Source organism: Pezoporus flaviventris, unplaced genomic scaffold (assembly GCF_033815535.1).
Source record: "Pezoporus flaviventris isolate CSIRO_AGI_PZ_B2104156 unplaced genomic scaffold, CSIRO_AGI_Pfla_v1 ptg000002l, whole genome shotgun sequence".
NCBI classification, from domain to species: Eukaryota; Metazoa; Chordata; class Aves; order Psittaciformes; family Psittacidae; genus Pezoporus; species Pezoporus flaviventris.
This window is the reverse complement of record NW_026892550.1, coordinates 31,278,903-31,296,953: the sequence shown is the minus strand read 5'-3', so window position 1 is coordinate 31,296,953 and position 18,051 is coordinate 31,278,903. Positions and strand designations below refer to the sequence as shown.

The window sequence follows — 18,051 nt, the reverse complement described above, 5'->3', positions numbered from 1 at the left end:
CTCAGGTCTGTTTTGTGAAAAGATTCCTATGTATTGAACGTGAGATGGTTTGAAGCCTCGGTGGAGTAACGCAGAGCCCACACACTCAGCTCTGTCTAAAGCCTGTAGAGGCAAAAAAGCAAACAAAAATATTGAGAGCAAGCTCAGTTTATACCCCTCAACATTATTCTATCTTGGGTCTAACAAAAAGAAGGCCAATAACTGGTATGAAGCAGACGAAGTTTTTTAGGCTATTTTGGATGTCCTCTGCGACTTTGATAACTGAAACACTGCAGTGCCATTACACTGCACTGACTGTAGATACACCACTTGAACTCAATATGCAGCAGAAAAGGCACTTAATCCAGTTGGACTTGAAAGTATTAAGTGTAGGTTCAAATGTTAGGCTCATACACAGAAAAGGCTGTTTTGTTGCATCTGTATGGAACTACACAAGTGATCATGGAATGATTTAGGATTATATTTTTGCTCAGCCTAAGGCACTACACATATGCCATCCTTCTGCTTCATTCACAGTGCTTATGGGAATAGCATTTTCCCCTTCAAAAAGGAAGGGAACAAGGAGGCAAAACACAGCTAGGTCTATAAAGGAAACCTGGGAAAGCAATTTTCTAAATTCTTTCCACATAGCACATGACCTGAATCCATGTTAGTCACATGATTCAAACAGCAAATACAGACAGGTTGCACCTAGCAAGTGTCCGGCAAAATCACCTTGGAAAAAGTGAGGTCTGCTACATACAAAAGGTGTTTAATGACCCTAACAGTATGTAACAGGCAAGGTTTATGCAAATTTGAACAACAGATTAAATCAGGAACAACCTAGAAGTGCACAGCTGTGAACAAAGATTTGCATAAAGGTATTTTTAGCTATCATTAAGGAGCATGCCAGTAGTTAGAAGCATATCTTTTAGCACCCTATACAAACATCATTCAGCACTATGGAGACAAGTTGTCAAGAAGCACAAGGAACACCTGCAGATAAGATCTTTCCTAGTGTAAAATGAAGGTTTCAGAATTAAGCACCTAAAGTAGTAGCAGTCTGAGTCCCAGAATACTACTTCAAAGCTACAGCCTTTTAGAGGCAGCCCCCAAGTCCTAAACAATTCAGCAATGAAATGCTAAAACCTGCCAAGGTAACAAATTCTGAAAAATTTAACAAACCAAGTTAAGTGCAGGAGATACATGCAAGGGAGAAGAGTATCTGATGCTATTCAAGACACTGTAGTTGAAGCTAGAACCTTCCTGCAATATTCTACTACAGCTTTAAAACATCTATAAATAATTAAGATTTGTTATATCACATTACTGGATGTTGTATCAATGGTCTCAGCAAGCAAAAGCAGGTCTAGCACTGGATTAGAGACTTACCTCTTTGTAGGAAATCCACTCATATGGCTGGTTTGGTTTTCTAACACCTAGACATGGACCATTATCTAAAAAAAGATGATCAGAAATTACTCAAAACTTAACCCGACTCCTCTGTCCTGACATCACACTAACTACATGCATGGGGGTAAGCCTCTAGATTCTTTGCAGACACCTTCAGAGACAAACCCAGTTGGCTGGTTCTTTTCTGGAGGGAGTGGAATGGTGGGGTGGGGGGTGTCAGGAAGGGAAGCTGGGGAGAGGCATAGAGACAAGGTTGGTTTAGGCTAAAGGAACACAGCACTGACTTTATTCACACAGCTCTGCTTCACAAGAGGTCAGTTATATTTGCCTGCAAGAAAAATTACATCCAATACATTTATCATATTGCTAGATAGACATCCCCTATCCCCAAGTGCATTTCAAATGAGCCCAGACCTTTAGTTCTTGACACATTGTTGAAAAAAGGTATCTTTAGCTTAAGACTTACTTGATACTTGCACACCCCTTTGGAAGATATCATAAACTGTTCTCACATCATCGTAGTAGTAAATCAACAGTTCATTGCTGCTAAGAAGAGAGGACCTTCGAGCATGTTCACCACCCTAAGGAAACCAATTAGGAAGGTTAGACACTTGTTTATTATAAATGAACAGGAATTTCCTGAAGAAATAAAAACACCTCATCCATTAAATTGTTATGAGCCTTGGCAAATTCAACTTCGGAGAACTTCAGTTCTTTTTAGTTCAGTGAAGAGACTGGCAAGGCTTCCCAGGACTTTGTTTAAAGAGTCAGACTGCTCCCTGCATTAGTAAAAACCTGCCAGGCAAAAATCTTATTCCTCCTCAGCTACCTATAACAGTACAGAACAAATAAGCGACAGAATACCCTTTGACAGTCCTTATGGGGTTTTTCTTAAGAAATGCTTTACACTATTATTGCAGTATGTATCACAATTAATCCCATCAAGCTTTCTAAATCACTCCAGCTTCAACTCTCTAGATACAGTATTAATGCTGAGATCCTAATCTACTTTTCTGATTAAGATTACAAAATATAATCACACTTCAAACTGCGGTTTCAAAGCCTAAATGATTAAGGGTGGACAACACCACCCTGAACAAGTGTTCTCATAAGTGAAATACTCTATAGCAGATAAAAACTGAACCCTTTAATCCAATTTAAAGTTCCATCTTACGAAAAAGGCTTCCTCCTGATCTTGTCAGAGGCAGTCAAGACAATACCACCTTGAGGATTAAAATCACCATCTTTCAGCAGGTGAGCATTTAACACAGGCTACAATTGGAAGTCAATACAAAACCAGCCTTTTCTAGAGTGATTAAATCATCTCATTTTATACCAATCATGTTTCACAAATTGCTGTTATGTAAGTACTATTGGGCCATCTTTATTAGTCCTGCTATGGTAACAGACACCTGCAAAGGAGTTCTTAGCAGAAGAACCTAGCTGGTTAAACAGAGGGTTTAGATAGAGAATAAGATTCTCTATCAGTGGCTGCTGTCAACTCCTGGCTCTTTTACAAAAGTCAAATCATGAACTAGCTAAATCTATGCCAGAGTTGTTCTTCATCCACAACCTCAAAAACCTGTTCATATGCAATAGGCTTTTCCTGGCCATTAGTATATTTTCCTGTTTTCAAAGTACCCTAGAAAACCAGAGTGCATCTGTTCCTATAGAAACTAGATAAACACAGGTTCATCTGCAGAAGATGTCATATTGCCCGTGTCCACAGAAAGGAGCTAGTACATTAGAGGCAGAGAGAAGAGAAAAAACAACACTAAAACAAGTCTAGCTTGTTTTCACAAAACACTATGTGTAATGCAGTGCTTGCCACTCCTTTGTTCAAGCCAAGGGTTTGCTTCTTGTTGACACAGGCTGCTTAGGATTAGCAGTAATGTCAAAATATACTGTTGGCTCCACCATGCCTCCAGAGGCAAGAGACCAAATTTTCATTTTCCTGAGAGAGAAAGTATACTAGCAAGTGGTGCTTAGGTCACCAACATGCATATTCTGAGCAGCAAGAAGTATAAACTAGAGTTTTCAAACCAGCCATTATAATTTAAAGCATACCAATCCCTAGATAAGCATGCAACAGCTAAGGCTGATTACTTCATATGGAGACAAGCACATGTCTAATCAAGTGATTCCTGAAAGACAAGGAAAGCTAGAGTTCTGGTAATGTATCAGGAAAATGTAATTAGGTTTAAAAGTTTTCATGAGTTGAATACTTCTCTCCATGTCTTCCATGCTAAAGGAAGAAAAAAAAGCAGGTGACAAATGCAGAAGACACTTACTACTAGAAAACACTGACATCCTAGTGTTTATTTATATTCCTTCCTTCATGCCTTAGCTGAAATTGAGCCAAACAGAAGTATTTGGGGCTTTAAAGCAATATTTAATATTTGACAGCCATACACAGGCACTCAACAGCCAAAGTTGTGCAGCTACCAGTCACCAGAGGAAAGAGCAATCCACAAGCAGACAGATGCAAATAAGCCTACAACTACAGACATTAAGGGTGCACAAGCTTGCAAAACACAGGACAAATGCCCTATTTCTACCATCACTGTAGCACTGAAATTCTTAATATAGTGCATGACTGAGTACAGCATGAGTCTCAGCAATGCTGCCTTGCACTAGTCAGGCTTTATTTAGAGTAACCCTTCATTAATCTTGTCTCCCTTCCTACACGGAAGGGATTCAAGTGGATCCTGAAAGATTTTCACCTATACTTCTGAGAAGATCCACTGAAGAGAGATTAGATTGGGAACTCTGAACACAAGAGGGTTTCTTTCAGTGAAATGTAATCTTAGAATGCATACTTTAAAGACTGTACTCTATTAATTGTGCCATCTACTCTAAAAGAGTGTATCTTTCAGTAACTTTTTGTATCAATATTCAACCAAGTGTGCGGTCTCCATGCTCATTCAGTGATTGTTAAAATGGGTAACTGGGTGTCAGCCTACTAAATCTAAACTTTCCAGAGATGGGAAGTTACCTGGAGCAGCAGTAAATAGGATCATTTTCCTCCCACAGAAAGTTATTAAGATCTATTATCAGAACACTTAGAAACCCTAGTCCAGTCATTTAAACTTTGCTGGGCCAAGGAAATATACCACAAGTAAGAATTAAGCATAAGCCTATTTATAGTTCAAAATTGTTACCACTAATGAACAAGTAGATTAGATATTAAAACAGCAGAGAAAATTAACTGCCTCCTGCCATACCTTTTTTTTGGACCACACTGCTTACTCCTTAAGACATTTTAATATTGTATTACTTAGCCAGAAAAAACAATGTTAAGCCAGAACTTGAGAGCAGTATTTGGTATTTTTCTTCAATGGAAGAGAATCCATCTTAACACATGTTTAAGAGAATGGAGTAAGCTGAATGAAATTCTAAGCAAAATGTAATGAGAAACTGAATACCAAGCCCTGTACTACACCCTTGTTACTGTTACAGCAGTACTAATTCTAACAGACACTTGAAACTTTCTTCAAAACATACATTCTCATTTGATTAATTTGGTACAGTTTACAACATTAAAGGCTGTAACTGAACTGTCAATAGACAAAACTGGATTGATCTTGCTCATTTTAACCTGTTCTCAAAACATGAGCTCTTTATCACCAAGACATGCTAACGCACTCAACTGGTGCTCATTTAAGTTTTACTACTGTTCAGTCTTCCTATTAAAATGAACTTTCTAAAGAGAAAATGAAAAATAATGCTGTTATATCTCTATTGCTCTGATCAGAGAGATGTTAATTAGTACAATATGGATCAATGATGTGTTAAGCAGTTCAGTGACGTCTCATACTACCAAATAATTATTTCAATTACAGAATCCAGCAGTGCTGAAGAAGTAAAGGCACTGAACTGAGAAGGCTGCCAAGATTCTCAAGCAAATAAGCATCTGTCATTGGGTTTATGGCCAGTTAAGAGCCACAGTTTTACCATCTTCCAATGCAACACACCCCCCTCAAATCTGTTGAAGGCCATACTGACTAGTGAGGCCCCCCACTGCTGGAAAAAGCTCTCCCTGCTAGTTTATTCCAGCCACCAAAACATGCTGTTCTACAAGACTATTGCACCCACTAAGTGGCTGCTGCTAGGATTGGGAAAGCTCACCAAGAGAAGAACTAACTTCTGAACCCTTACTATACACATGTATATAAATACCTTTTGAAAATGGGCATTCTGGGCAATTATTACATTACCAGAGTATGTTTTACTTTCCCCTTTGTATACTTCTAGTATCAGACCATTACTTGCTATAGTAACATATGTTACAGTAAGCTTACTGCATGCCATACAGGGAAGAATAGGAAATAAATAGTACTAACTAAGATTTTGAATGGAGAGGCCAACTAATGCTTCATTCTTCAACCTCAATATCACAAAACATTGCAAAGAAAATGCCTGATTTGAGACTATGACAGGCATTTGCTTTGCTGAAGTTCATTAAAGTTTACCTACTCCAAATTCCAAACTGCTTTGCCATATATGTTTACATGAGTTTGTAGTCGCATCTACTCTTAAAGACAAAGTCATGTTAATTGCATTTGATACAGGACAACTAGGTACACTCTATCCACACAGAAGAATGTGCTATAAGGTGGGAGTTCAGTTGCAAGTGTTAAGAAAATCTGTGATGGTAGCATCTGACTATCAAGAGTAACGCAAGAAACTGTCAGCCTTACAATCCTATGTTTTGTAATTATCTCCCTTTAAGATCACAGCCTTTCAAAGCTCTCTCCTTCCTTAAAAGGAGAAAACACCTTGGTCTACCCTGAAGAAACACAGAGGCACTCTTGAAAGAATAACTGGTAAAATCTTGACTCTATAGTTGATAGGGGAATTGATAAAACTGCTGCTTGGGGATCCCCATCCATGTAATCAGTTGCCTGTATTTGCTTCTAAGCAGCAGTTCCTCCTAGTCAGACTGTTCCCACATTTTGCTTCACTATTAAAAAAAAAAAACAACCACCACCTAACAATAACTCTGCCTGCCTCTAAAAAGCATAAGACAAAAGCTAAGCTAGCACATCCAGAATTTAGCAGAATCTTCTTCTCCCATGCTAGTTACTACCACCATGTCCTCAATAACCCTCAAACCAGTTCTCAAATTCAGAAAGCCAAAAAACTGAGTTCAGGCCATATTTCAAATAACCCCCCAGACCAAACACACCCTGAAATATATTCCCCACACACTACAGGTTTAGAAACATTCATCTATAAATCAGTGTTTGGTCTCTCTCAATGCCACCTTTAGGCTTCAAAATGAACAGCATTCAGTGAACAACAGTGAACAACAGCATCCACCAAGCGTCACTTACCTCTACTTCCACAGATTGCATTGCTAGATCACATGGTGGTTTTAGTGCTTTTGGTCTTGTTGCATACCAGTAAGTTGTGAGAGCTGCGAAAGCACCGAAGCCCATAAGCGTATTGGTCGGAAGGGTGCGCACATACTGCCTGACATCCCCAAGTTCTGGCATTCGTAGGTGTCTAAACAACTCATGTGCTTGCATTGCAATTCAGTGCAGTTGTCGCGATGCTGGAATCTGGTGATATGAAAGAAAGTTACACAGAAAGATTTGAAATCCCCTTTCAGTTAACTGTTGTTGTGGGAGAGTGATGTATGCATTGTCCTACTGGCTTCCCACTATCAAAATTATCTGCCACTCAGCAGGCAATACCTTTAGACTGCTGTATTGCAATTAAATAAGCAAGTAATTAGTAGTTCATACTCCAGAAAAGTGGGGCTGACAGGAGGCAATTCCTTTAGGGTTTTAATACGGCTTTTAACAGACACTGCATTTCAAAATAGAAAGAGGCAATCATTTTGTTGACGGACAGCATTTCACAAATGCAAACTAGTTATTTGTAGAATAGCTGCACCAGGAGACTGTTTAAACAGTGTCAAACAGGGAAGTTTGGGAGAGAGAGGTCAGGGCTGTAAGATGTTAACTTGCTTGCCTTAACGTAATAGAGAGCATCCTAATCCTACAGTAGCATAGCAGGAGCAGGATTTTTCATCTCTTAAATCCAGGAAAATAAACTCTTTTTACTCTCCCTTCAGTCATGTACAGAAAGCTCACTACAGCAAGCTGCTTTCAAAGCCAACATCCTTCCATAACTCCTCTTGTGCTAGCAAGCTTCCTATTTCTCCCAGCACCATGCCAGCAAATTATCTGCGGTCATGAGGCATGCTAAAGCAGCATCTAAGGAGGCCCAAGGCAGCAGCACACAGCAATATAATCAAGCACAGGAAGCACGTTCGATTTGTCGTGTTCACACAGAAGGAAGAGTTGACAGAGGCTGCTCCCTGCCAGTGCTTTCTGACACGGATATTCCAGAGCAAGAACCAGCCATGGGGGGGACGGAACGGATTGCCATCAGCTCAGCTGGTGTACTCCTCTACAGCCAAGGTCTCCCGGGACATTCGTCACATGTCAAACCCACCAGCTCCTGCCCAGTAGGTGAGAGGTAAGCAGCAGGCAGCCAGCCTGCTCCGGGCCAATGGCAACCCGCACCCAGGCACCCCACCGCCTGCTGAACGGCGCCCGCCTGCCCCCCCGGCTGGCAGCACTGCTCACAGCCGCTGTCACCAGCCCAGCCTCCGGCCACATAGGGACAGCTGACAAAGGCTGCTGTCAGGGTGGGGTGGGGGGAAGCAACACTTTCCTGCTTGATTGAAGAGCAGGAGTTATTTGCTTAGATGATTTAGGTCCAGCCATGTCCTACAGACCATAAAATTAAACCAAGGCCCTACAGAACGTCAAAATAAGTGTTTAAATAGATAGAACATACCATGTAACCATACACTGCTGCAGGATGGCAGTGTAAGAGACACTGCAATCCAAACAGGCAGACTTCTATGCTTATTAGTTTTAAAACCAACCGGACAAGGCTAAGATTTCAGATTGCTAAAGGAAAATCTCTAGTTTACAGCCCGCCCTTGAAATCTTTACTGCTGCAATCAGTTACCCAACCAGGCAGCAGAAGAGTTGTCTTGTTCACAAAATGTCTAACCAGTATTTGGACAAGGATTTGCTACCAATAGAAAAAAAAAAAAGCCATAAAATTAGTTCAAAGGGCCCATGGTTTCACAATGTTAGCAGAAGGACAGGCTGAAGTAAGGTCATGAATGGGGGCAGCATCAGGATGGAATCAAGTTCCACCTCTGGAATGGCCCCAGGCCCATTGGAGGCTTCCCAGCCTTCAGGCACTGTCCTCTCTCTCCCTGCTCCCTTTTCTTTTACAGCATAGCCTTAGGGTGCAGGACTGTATCACCTAGATACCTAGTACAGGGGCACTACAGAAATGCCCTTTGGTTATTTGCACTGTGATACACAGCAGCCTATACTCAAAATCCACAACACATCCGGCTGTAGTAATGGAAGGAGAGAAGAACTGAAATATTAACTAGGAACACCTTTGTCTTCCCCCAGCATAAAAAATAAATCAGTTACTTTAGTATTACCATGCTATTGCTTTTTAAGCATCAAAGCAGGTATGATAACTACCTCTTAATATACACCGATGAACAATAAGAATAAAGAGTAATTCCAACAAGGAACTCTTGGTTCATAAGTTAATTCTGCATATATCATAGACACCATGTTATGAAACTAGGAATAAAAGGGGACTATAAATGTACGTAAGGGTTAAGATCAGTCCTCCTCAATCCCCACAATAAGCACCTTTGACTTTTAGAACAACAGATACTTGCTTTCCTCTCAGCTTTAGTCATGACTTGTCCTGCACACAGACTATTGATTTAGGAATGCAATGTAATTAGAGAGTTACTCTTTCAAAAGGCTGTGATGCCATCACAGCTAACAAGAACTGAAATAAACATGACCATTTCATTCACAGAACAGTCCCATTGTAGTCAAGGCACTGCTGCAATTTCAGCTGCACACCACTGCTTTTCATTTCCTTGAAAACTTGTTTGTAGAGCAGCCTGTATCACAAACCTTTCTTGAGCAGGTACACTGCAAATTATCAGTTATATAATGATGCATTTTACTGCTTAGGTTTATATTAAGGGATGACTTTATTACACTTTCTGCCTCATCAGCACAAAAAAAACCCCAACAAATAAGATTAGGACAGTTTTCTGCAAGACTAAGCAATTCCTAGCTTTAACACTATCTGTTAAGTCATATCAACTCTTGTTTTCTGTATTTAAGATGAAGCCGGATGCAACAGGGTGAATTTATCTGCATTTTTAACATATGGATCCAAATGCGCCCCATCAAAGAATGGGGCTTTGATGCTTCCGAGTGTTCTTTGATCCATCTTAATGGTTACTTAGCTCATACTCTGATTGCATGAGACAGCCAGGATCTTGCCTGAGACCAAGAAGAGCAGTTTAGAGCTTTTAGACTGAAATACAAAGATCTTCCCAGTGGAGCAAGGATCTGGCTTACAGTCCTTTTCCCCAAGGAAAGGCCCAGCAAAGCCTGCTTACTGATTACAAGCAGAAAAGCCATGGTCACTTCACAAACTCAGGTCCTGCACTTGCTTCTCATCCAGACAGGATCTCAACCACAAGGAAAAGACACTCAAACTGAGGCCCAGTGAGAGAAATGATACAGCAAGTGATTGGAAGTTACAGATGGAGAACCCCAGGAAGAAGATCCCCAGTAAGAGAAATACCAGCCTGCAATACTTAGGTTGATATATGTAGCAAAACACTTCCAGCAGAAGAGACAATGTTTGAGGTCAAAAACACTTTTTCCTTGATGCAACCAGTAGACCTTGGTTTGTCTTCAAGTTCAGAAAAAATACAGAAAAGTATATGCAAAAGTAGGTTTAATAACAGGGGAAAACTGCTTCAGAGATAGCTGCCTGTCTTGGCCACCACCACAGAAACAGTTCCTGAAATCCAACCCATGAAAGCATCCATCTGAACTCCTCACATCAGTTTGGTTAAGGAGCTCTGTACATCTCATGCAAAGCCAGCTCTTCCCTCACACACATGCACACACCCCCCACAGCACCCAAGACTCATTCCTTACAGCAGAGCCAGTATCTCAAGGCAATGACCGAAGTTGGGAGGACTGCTGTTCTTTGCTGCTCCTACTCTCAGCACACAATGGGCTATTTACAGCAGGCATCAGCCTGCCTATTGTCTATCCATAACCAGACATCATTTGAGCGCAACAGAAGACAACAGGAGAGCAGCCGTCACCCCTTGCATTGCAAAGAAAAAACAACCCCAAGAACCAATGGCTTTTCCTCCTCTCCATCACGATATTTAGATGAACAGCACACCAGTGCCGCAGTGGCCTGCTATAAAGGAAGGTCTACCACATGGCATAAAAGATGTGGCTGTGTTATTTTCACAGCTTCTTGAAGGCAGGAGAAAGCTACAAGACAAGTTGACCCATATACCTTTGAGCTATCCTCACAGCTACTTGCCATTGCAGATTGTTGTTTTCTTACTGTTACAGGTTATGCTGCAGAGCTCCCATGGATCTGTTTTACTTAAGTCTTTCATCACTCATTTTTTGAAAGATGAAGTAGAGAATTATATTCTAGCTTCTTTATTGAGCATAAAAGAGAGTGAAACAAATAGCTTTGGCTATTAACAAGAGAAATCCTTTTGTCCAAATAAAATACATAATCCTAATCTCAGAGTACATGTATAATCATCTTAAATTCTAATCAGTCCAACCTGTCCCATATACATGCTCCCACAACCCTCATTGTGCTGGCCAGGCACTCAACTGGTAGTGTGCTCACACTGGGGAAGTGATCTGGCAAACACCGTTTTCCTGGGTTAGTTCTGATGCTAGTTCTCAGCTAGGTCAACTTTTGTCTAGATGAAAAAGTAACCATTAACTCCCAGAAGGAAACAAGACAGCACAACTCCTGAAAGAGATGGACTGTTGTAATACAAACCTTAAACATGCAACTCCAAACACCACACGCAAGTCCTCCCAGGATTTCCCCCGTCCTGCAGTCAAGGCAGTAAATTGACAGAGGTCTTGCAACTGCCTGTAACAGCACCAAACTGTAACCACAGGAGGAAAGGAGGGAAACCGCAACTAACCTCAAGGTACAGCAAATGAGAATCCTCAGTTTAAGGCTTATATAACATTAATGCAACAGCAAGATGTCTCCTGTGGTGCAGCCTGTCATCGCATGTATGCTGTGACAGTCTCTCTTTAGCCACAAAGGACTAAACTGCTCCTGAACAAACCTACTAACATTGAACTGTCTAATCCACTACTTTTCTGCTGCCACCATCACCCTCCTCCTCCACCCACCTTCCAACCTCCTTCTGCTCCTCCACTGCTCCCTATTCCCCCATTAAAATACCTAAATATCTTACCCAGAATCGCTTAGATCACCCAGCCAGGCTTTGGAGATACAAACCCTCCTTTTAAAACAGCAGCTGACAAATACACTTTCCAGCAACAGTAAAGAGGGAGGAGCTAAAAAGCTGTTAGTGAGGAATGTATCCCATGCACAGAATGGAACAAGCAGGTCCTTAATATTCACCACCCTCCCCACCTCCAACCCCACTTAGGCTCCCCAGTCTGGCTTTGAGTAACCACAGGGCATCACATAATGGTTCAGATGGCCTCTGCTGGTTCAGTTTCTGTTCCTGCATTTGGGACAAGGCAGGACTAGAGGGAAGCAGCCTAGAAGCTGGATTCAGCCCCATCAAATGGGCCATGGTGATTTACTTCATAAGCTGCAGCTGAAGGTAAGACTCTTGCTGCAGCCCTTAAGAAGCAGTACATACACTACTGATGTGTCAAGGCTCTATGCCCAGCAACAAAAAAAGTCACAGCCCTGTCCTCAGACATTTGGCTGCAACCCTATGGAACAACACCTGGATTCTTGCCTCTTAATGATGTCCAACAAGTAATCTGAGTGCACACCAGTGAGGTCACTGGAGTTTATTCAAGTTCAGGAGCTGAACCACATGACAAGAAGCTACTTAATGCCTTTTGTGCAACTATAGCTGTCAAACAGCACTTAGTAACCCTGTAAAATTAAGGAAAACCTATAGTTCCCACTAAAACCTTTAAGACAGTGATTGATTTAAGCTTCCTTTGATCCATGCCTATGCACACATTGACATGTCAGTCTTATTAGCTTCCAACCTTCTGAGACCACAGAATATACTTACAAACATCTATCTTGCAGCTAAAATTACTTTCCACTAGAATTCCATCCCTAGAACTTCTATTTGCAAGTATATCATGGCATTACTCTAATTTAACCTCAATCCAAATACAGTGTAGATGAAAATCACCCTACAGAAGCAAATTTCTACAAACTAGAAGCTTTCTTGCGGCATTAACAGCTGGAATAGATCCTTCAAACTTATTCATTCTAGCCCTCTGAGGAAAAGGCTAGTTTTCAGATAGCTCAGTATGCTACATCAGGTTAACACATGCCCCAAGTACTCACCCAAGACTCTGCAAGAATGAGTTTCTTGCTCACACTTCTGTCACCTCAAGTCTAGCAGAAGGCAACCTGGGTTAGGCACAGTAAGCCACACTGCATCACACCAGGTAGTGTTTACATTCAGAAGGATGTTTTAAAAAAGTATAACCCTTAACACTGAGGCTGGCCAGATCAGCAAGTACTTAAAAGAAGCAACTGGCTCACCAAGTGACCTCCTAACACCAGCATCATAAGAACGATTATGACATACCCAGTAACCTCTTGACCTCGGGTATTAAGGTATCCCTGCATTTCCTCTGAGTAAGAGATAGTAAGCATTTTCATCTAGCTTTCCTAGGAAACTAATCCATCCTCACTAGCCTATTAATGCAGCCCAACTGCAGAGGCCAAGTTTTCAACATAAGGCACATGCAGTATCAAACTAAAAAGCTTAAGAGTTTTGGGTTTAAGACAGTAATTCATACAAAAAAAGACAGAAGTCCTTTTCTGAAAGTGGGACATCATGCACTTCTGCTCTAAACCTTAAGGAGTCCAACTAAAAAAACAAAACCCGGTTTTCCTCTAACTCTATAAAGCCATGCAAGTTCTTTTCAGTTGGTTTTGAGCAAACTTCCAGTACTACCAAGACTCAAATCCTAACCCCAAGGGAATACTTTACTCTGTAGATTAATAGCTCCCAACATGAAAGGCAGCAAGGAAGAGCAGAAGCCTTGTGTTATCAAGTGTCCTTGTTCTAGGAGTCAGGCAGGACCTGCAGAAATGCAAACCCCCCATCTGCAACCAGGGTTCAGCCTACTGCCTGTAAAGGTCAGTGCTGCACAGCACTGCTCCCCTCAGCCACATGTATTGCGAGCCTGCATGCAATGAACAATCTCCCCTCATTTTTATGAGGATTTCTGGAGAGTTACCACTGGTTACATTTAACATATTACAAGATTTAACATATCAGAACTTGTAATTTAGCACAGCAGGGAAGTAAGATATAGGAGGCAGTCTATTCATTGGACTACCAGAAGCCTAATTTATCAAGCAACATATTTCCTGGGGCCAGAATATCTCTCTTTCTGCTGCGCATTTGACAAATCTTGTCATTAGCCTGAGTCCACCCATTTAACTGTATTACCAAGCTTTAGAAAAACAAAAGACAACTCCTATCTGCTATAGATTACAATAGTCACAGGGTTGTTTTCTTGGAGGGAAAGAGAGAAAGACAAGCCATTTGACTCTTCACCACTGGGGATTGATACACTAAGGACAGAGAAGGTATAACCCACCTCTATCTCCTTCAGAAAATCCCATGGGGTATTTATTTTTAGTGTAGCAATGAGGTAGCAATCAGCTACAGAGACTTTATTCAACAAGAGAGTCACCTGGATAACTACTTCAAAGTTGTCTTTCCTTTCATTTTGAACTACTGGCTTTGCTTTTCCACTGATGCCAACCTTGTACTTGCCCTTGAAGCAAAAAGTTACTTGGGGATTCGCTTCAAAAGCACTTACCTCAAACCTCATCTTGGCCAATTTGTAGATGTAAAACAGCATCCACCAAATTTAGAAGGTGCCTTTTAAATTCATTATAATCATGTAGTCCTTGGAATAGGCTAAAACTATTGGCTCAAGACCTTGATTACATTACACACAACAGCTACTTGCAACTGCAGGCTTTAGGTTTTCCTCATCAGCCATCCTCAGATGTATTCCAACACAAGCAAGCTAGATATCCTTGGACTTTATAAAGGATAAGGCAGTCACAGCATGGTTTCATGAGCAATTCTATATTTCAGTTTTTGCATTACTAAAACTGCTATTGTTGCAAGAAGAGCAGGTATGTTTCAGTAAACTCAGTGCTTTCTTACACTCAGAATTTCTTAATCCAAGAAGTCAGATCCAAATCTCTTGAGCTGAGAAATCTCAGCTTCTGAGTTTGACAGCACATTCCAAAGCAGAGAGGCAAATACAAATACTCCTGAACAGGCTCAGAAGACTGTATGGCTCCCTGTAAAGCAACACGGATGAAAGAAAAAGTCTGTTAACACCACATGAAATAGCTCTGTGGTCCAGGTACAGGCATATAACCACAGGATTTTTATAGCAGTTTCTTCAGATGTCACTCTTTCCTATCACGGGACATGTCCATCATATTGCAGCCACCAACCCAAGCGAGGATTATGTGGTCCAAGAGGGTGTCTATAATACCCCAAACAACTCACAGACGTGCCCTTTAGAAATTCAGAAGGTTTCAAGTGTTGCAATTCCTGTTCAACAAGAACAAGAAATGTATGCACCCTCGAACAAAAGCACCATACAACCAAGCTAAATCCCTGCGCTGTAGCACTGCAAGTCCTACCTAACAGCAGAGGAGGCCTGCAAAGTCAAACTCACCGAACCTTCCATTTTAGGCCAGTGTGCCTCACGCTGCATTTCCATACATGCTCTCAGCTGCACAGACAGAAAAAAAACAATCTAAAAAAAACCAAACCGCCAAAAAAGCTGCTTCAAGTACATGCTGCTGCACTCATGCCAGTAACAGCGACCTAGTTGAAGGCAGGGTCCAGCAACCACACATAACGCGCTGAGGCTGGCGGGCAGCACGGTGCTCCCCAGCCCGCTCCCCACTGCGGGTCTGGGCTGCGGGCAGCGCGGGGGGCTGCTTTTCCGGGAACGGGGCCTGGCCCGAGCCCGTGCCGTGGGGAGGGCAGCGCTGGCGCCGAACAATGCCCTGCCAGCCGGAGCTGCCGCAGCGCCGGGGGGAGGCCAGGGGCAGCCGGCTTCGCTCTCCTGGAGGCTTTTGTGCAAGGGGAAGCCAAGGCGGCTCCGCGGGACGCTGCCCCCACCGCGGGGCGGAAGGGAAATCCCCACAGCGGCTGCCTGAGGGGATCGGCGCCAACACCGCCCTGCCGGCACCCACCGCCCCTCTCTCGGCCCCGCAGGTGACAGCACCAGCGCAGGCAGCCCTAGCCCCGCGGTGAACGGCCGGGTAGCGGCGGTGGCTGCGGCAGGCCCCGGCGGAGCCAGCCCACCTCAGCGGCGGCCGAGCAGGTTGCGGCGAGCACGTCCCTGACAGCCCCCGGCCCTGCGCCAACTCCTCAGCGCAGCCGGGCACACGGCCTCATCCTCGTCCTACACTCCCGTGAACGGGTGGCGGCGGCACCCCCAAGCCCCGCTCACCTCCAGCCGGCGGCGGCAACAACGGCGACGACCACGACTGTACACGGCTCCCTCGGCGCCGCCCTATTTAAGCCGAGCACGGCGGGAGCGGCGTGTCCGTGTGCCGAGCCCGCCTCCTCCGCCAGCCCGCCCCCCCGCCCGTTCGCGCCACCCGGCGGGCACTAGGGCCCGGGCCTGCCCCGCCCCCGAGCCTCCCGCCCCGCCCCGCCCCGCCCCTTACCCTGCCTCTCCCCCGCCGGGGCACGGGGGAGCCGCCGGCCTGCTGAGGACCTGGGGCCGGTTGTGTACCGCCCGCGGCAGCGCTGCGGTGTGTCGGCCGGCCCGTGCCTCAGTAACCCATACAGCTCTGCGGGGAGGGCGGTGGAAACAACGTACGTGCGGGCACAAACGGTGGGGGAAGCGCAGGGGAGTGAGAGCATGGGCTCTGCTGGGAGCGCCGCTTCACACCTTACGGATCCGAGCTGACAGCTGGCAGGGGAAGCTGTTCCTACAGTTTCGCAAAGACATCTGCATCCCGCATACCTAGGCCACAAGGACCTGTGCTTCAGTATGAAAGCGTTGGAAGGGGACAGTGACCTTGTTGAAGCCTACGGAATCATCTGTTCACCTTGTTCGTGAGGGGGCTGCGGGTTTGAGGTGCTCCCTGGTAAAGCAGAGGCAGTCAGGGCTTCATCACCCACCTCTGATGGGTAGCTGGTTTTAGTTTGGCCAGGTGCTTCTGTAGTCCGTTCGACCTGTAAATCATCAGCCACATCTCAAAGTCCCACTGTGTTGCACACTCTGCATTGCCATAGTTTTCTTGTTTTTCGTTGGTATTATTTGGATGTATTTAAGTGTGTGTGGAGGATGCAGCAGTACACATTCATATATATATATCTATAATTTGTAAATTACTGGAGGTGCTTTTATTTTACAGGAAGAGAACCACCATTCCCTGATGCTTCAGTTTATACTGGAGTATACCAAGCATACGACTTCCTGCAAATTAGAGTTTTTAACAAAAGAACAAGGTATTTCGCTTTATAGCACAAAGGGGGAGAGCACTTGTGAAGCTGCTGATGGTCCCCACTTAACTGAACTTGGGTTCACACTGTGGAGTGGCTCTAAAATGCAAAATAAAATCCTTTCCTGGGAAAGAAAGTGGAAGCGGAGAATCCAGGAGTGCATCTGACTGGCTGCATCTGCTAATGGGCATGGAGTCCATGGCACCACTAGAGCCTGTCCGGGTAAAGCCCTAGAGCACTGTCAGCATAGACTTTAGCTGCTCTGCCATGGTCGGGCTCTGCTGGTTTGTTCCTATTGCACCACACTTCATGCGCATGTAGACACAGCCAGTCTCTGCCAAGTGGTTTTTGCACTACGTCCAGGGTTTTGAAGGAATAGAGTGATGTAGAAATACACTGTCTCAGGCACTGGTGACTATGTTTTGTGCCAAATGCATCTAGGTTCCATCTGCCAAACAGAAAAACATATTATGATTGTATCTACTACACTAATTGTTCCTTCATTATCACATCTTTCTCCACATCTGGGTTTCTGAAGACGGAGGCCACGTTTTAGCCTTCTCTCAGGGAAACTTTGGGGAACTGATTTTCTCTTCTCTCACTGGAAAGAGAGTTTCTAAAAAGTCTGTCACTTGTACTTACCTTTTCATGAATCCTGTCATCAACATGAGACTGTGAAAGTTCCAGTGATGCAATATTTAAATAGGCATCTCACTAATGCCAGGGATCACCTCTCTACTCCTACTTGACACAAGATTATAGATCCATGGACTACATTACTCTCTGAAATTGGCTTTTTTTCACAGCTGTTCAGAAAAGAGAGGGACCTTGTCTCAACCAAACAATGTAGGAAAACATACACAGGCAACAGGGAAGTAGGATCAGTACACCTACAATGACAATATCGGACTGTCTTACACAGGGAGCTAAGGAAGCTGGGGCTCCTGTGATCTGTGGTGGCTAAGCTCCAGTCTGTTTACCATGTTTGTGGCCCTTCACTGAACTCTCTACAGTATGTCCGTGTCTCTTTTGTACTGGGGAGCCCAGATTGG

At 43.6% G+C, this 18,051-nt stretch overlaps 1 protein-coding gene and 1 long non-coding RNA gene across 4 annotated transcripts in view; one reads left to right on the top strand and one right to left on the bottom strand.

Annotated features, from left to right (window-relative positions):
* The window catches only part of ACSL1 (acyl-CoA synthetase long chain family member 1), a 38,390-nt gene extending 22,271 nt beyond the window's left edge, over positions 1-16,119 (bottom strand). The window contains exons 1-6 of one of the 3 annotated variants that reach the window (XM_061474214.1): positions 15,996-16,114; positions 11,308-11,403; positions 6,729-6,956; positions 1,859-1,973; positions 1,372-1,436; positions 1-102 (exon numbers count right to left, since the gene is read on the bottom strand). In XM_061474214.1, coding sequence (XP_061330198.1) covers positions 1-102; positions 1,372-1,436; positions 1,859-1,973; positions 6,729-6,923 — 477 coding nt within the window. In that variant the 5' untranslated portion in view covers positions 6,924-6,956; positions 11,308-11,403; positions 15,996-16,114. Of the gene's footprint in view, positions 103-1,371; positions 1,437-1,858; positions 1,974-6,728; positions 6,957-11,307; positions 11,404-15,209; positions 15,235-15,995 lie in introns of those variants that run through there. The other 2 variants (XM_061474222.1, XM_061474231.1) reach the window with 2 other exon arrangements.
* Positions 16,120-16,245: 126 nt separating this feature from the next.
* Positions 16,246-17,503, top strand: LOC133279977 (uncharacterized). The gene is made up of 2 exons (XR_009747027.1): positions 16,246-16,366; positions 17,022-17,503. It is a non-coding gene; the product is annotated as an uncharacterized LOC133279977 (long non-coding RNA).
* The last annotated feature ends 548 nt before the right edge of the window (positions 17,504-18,051 follow it).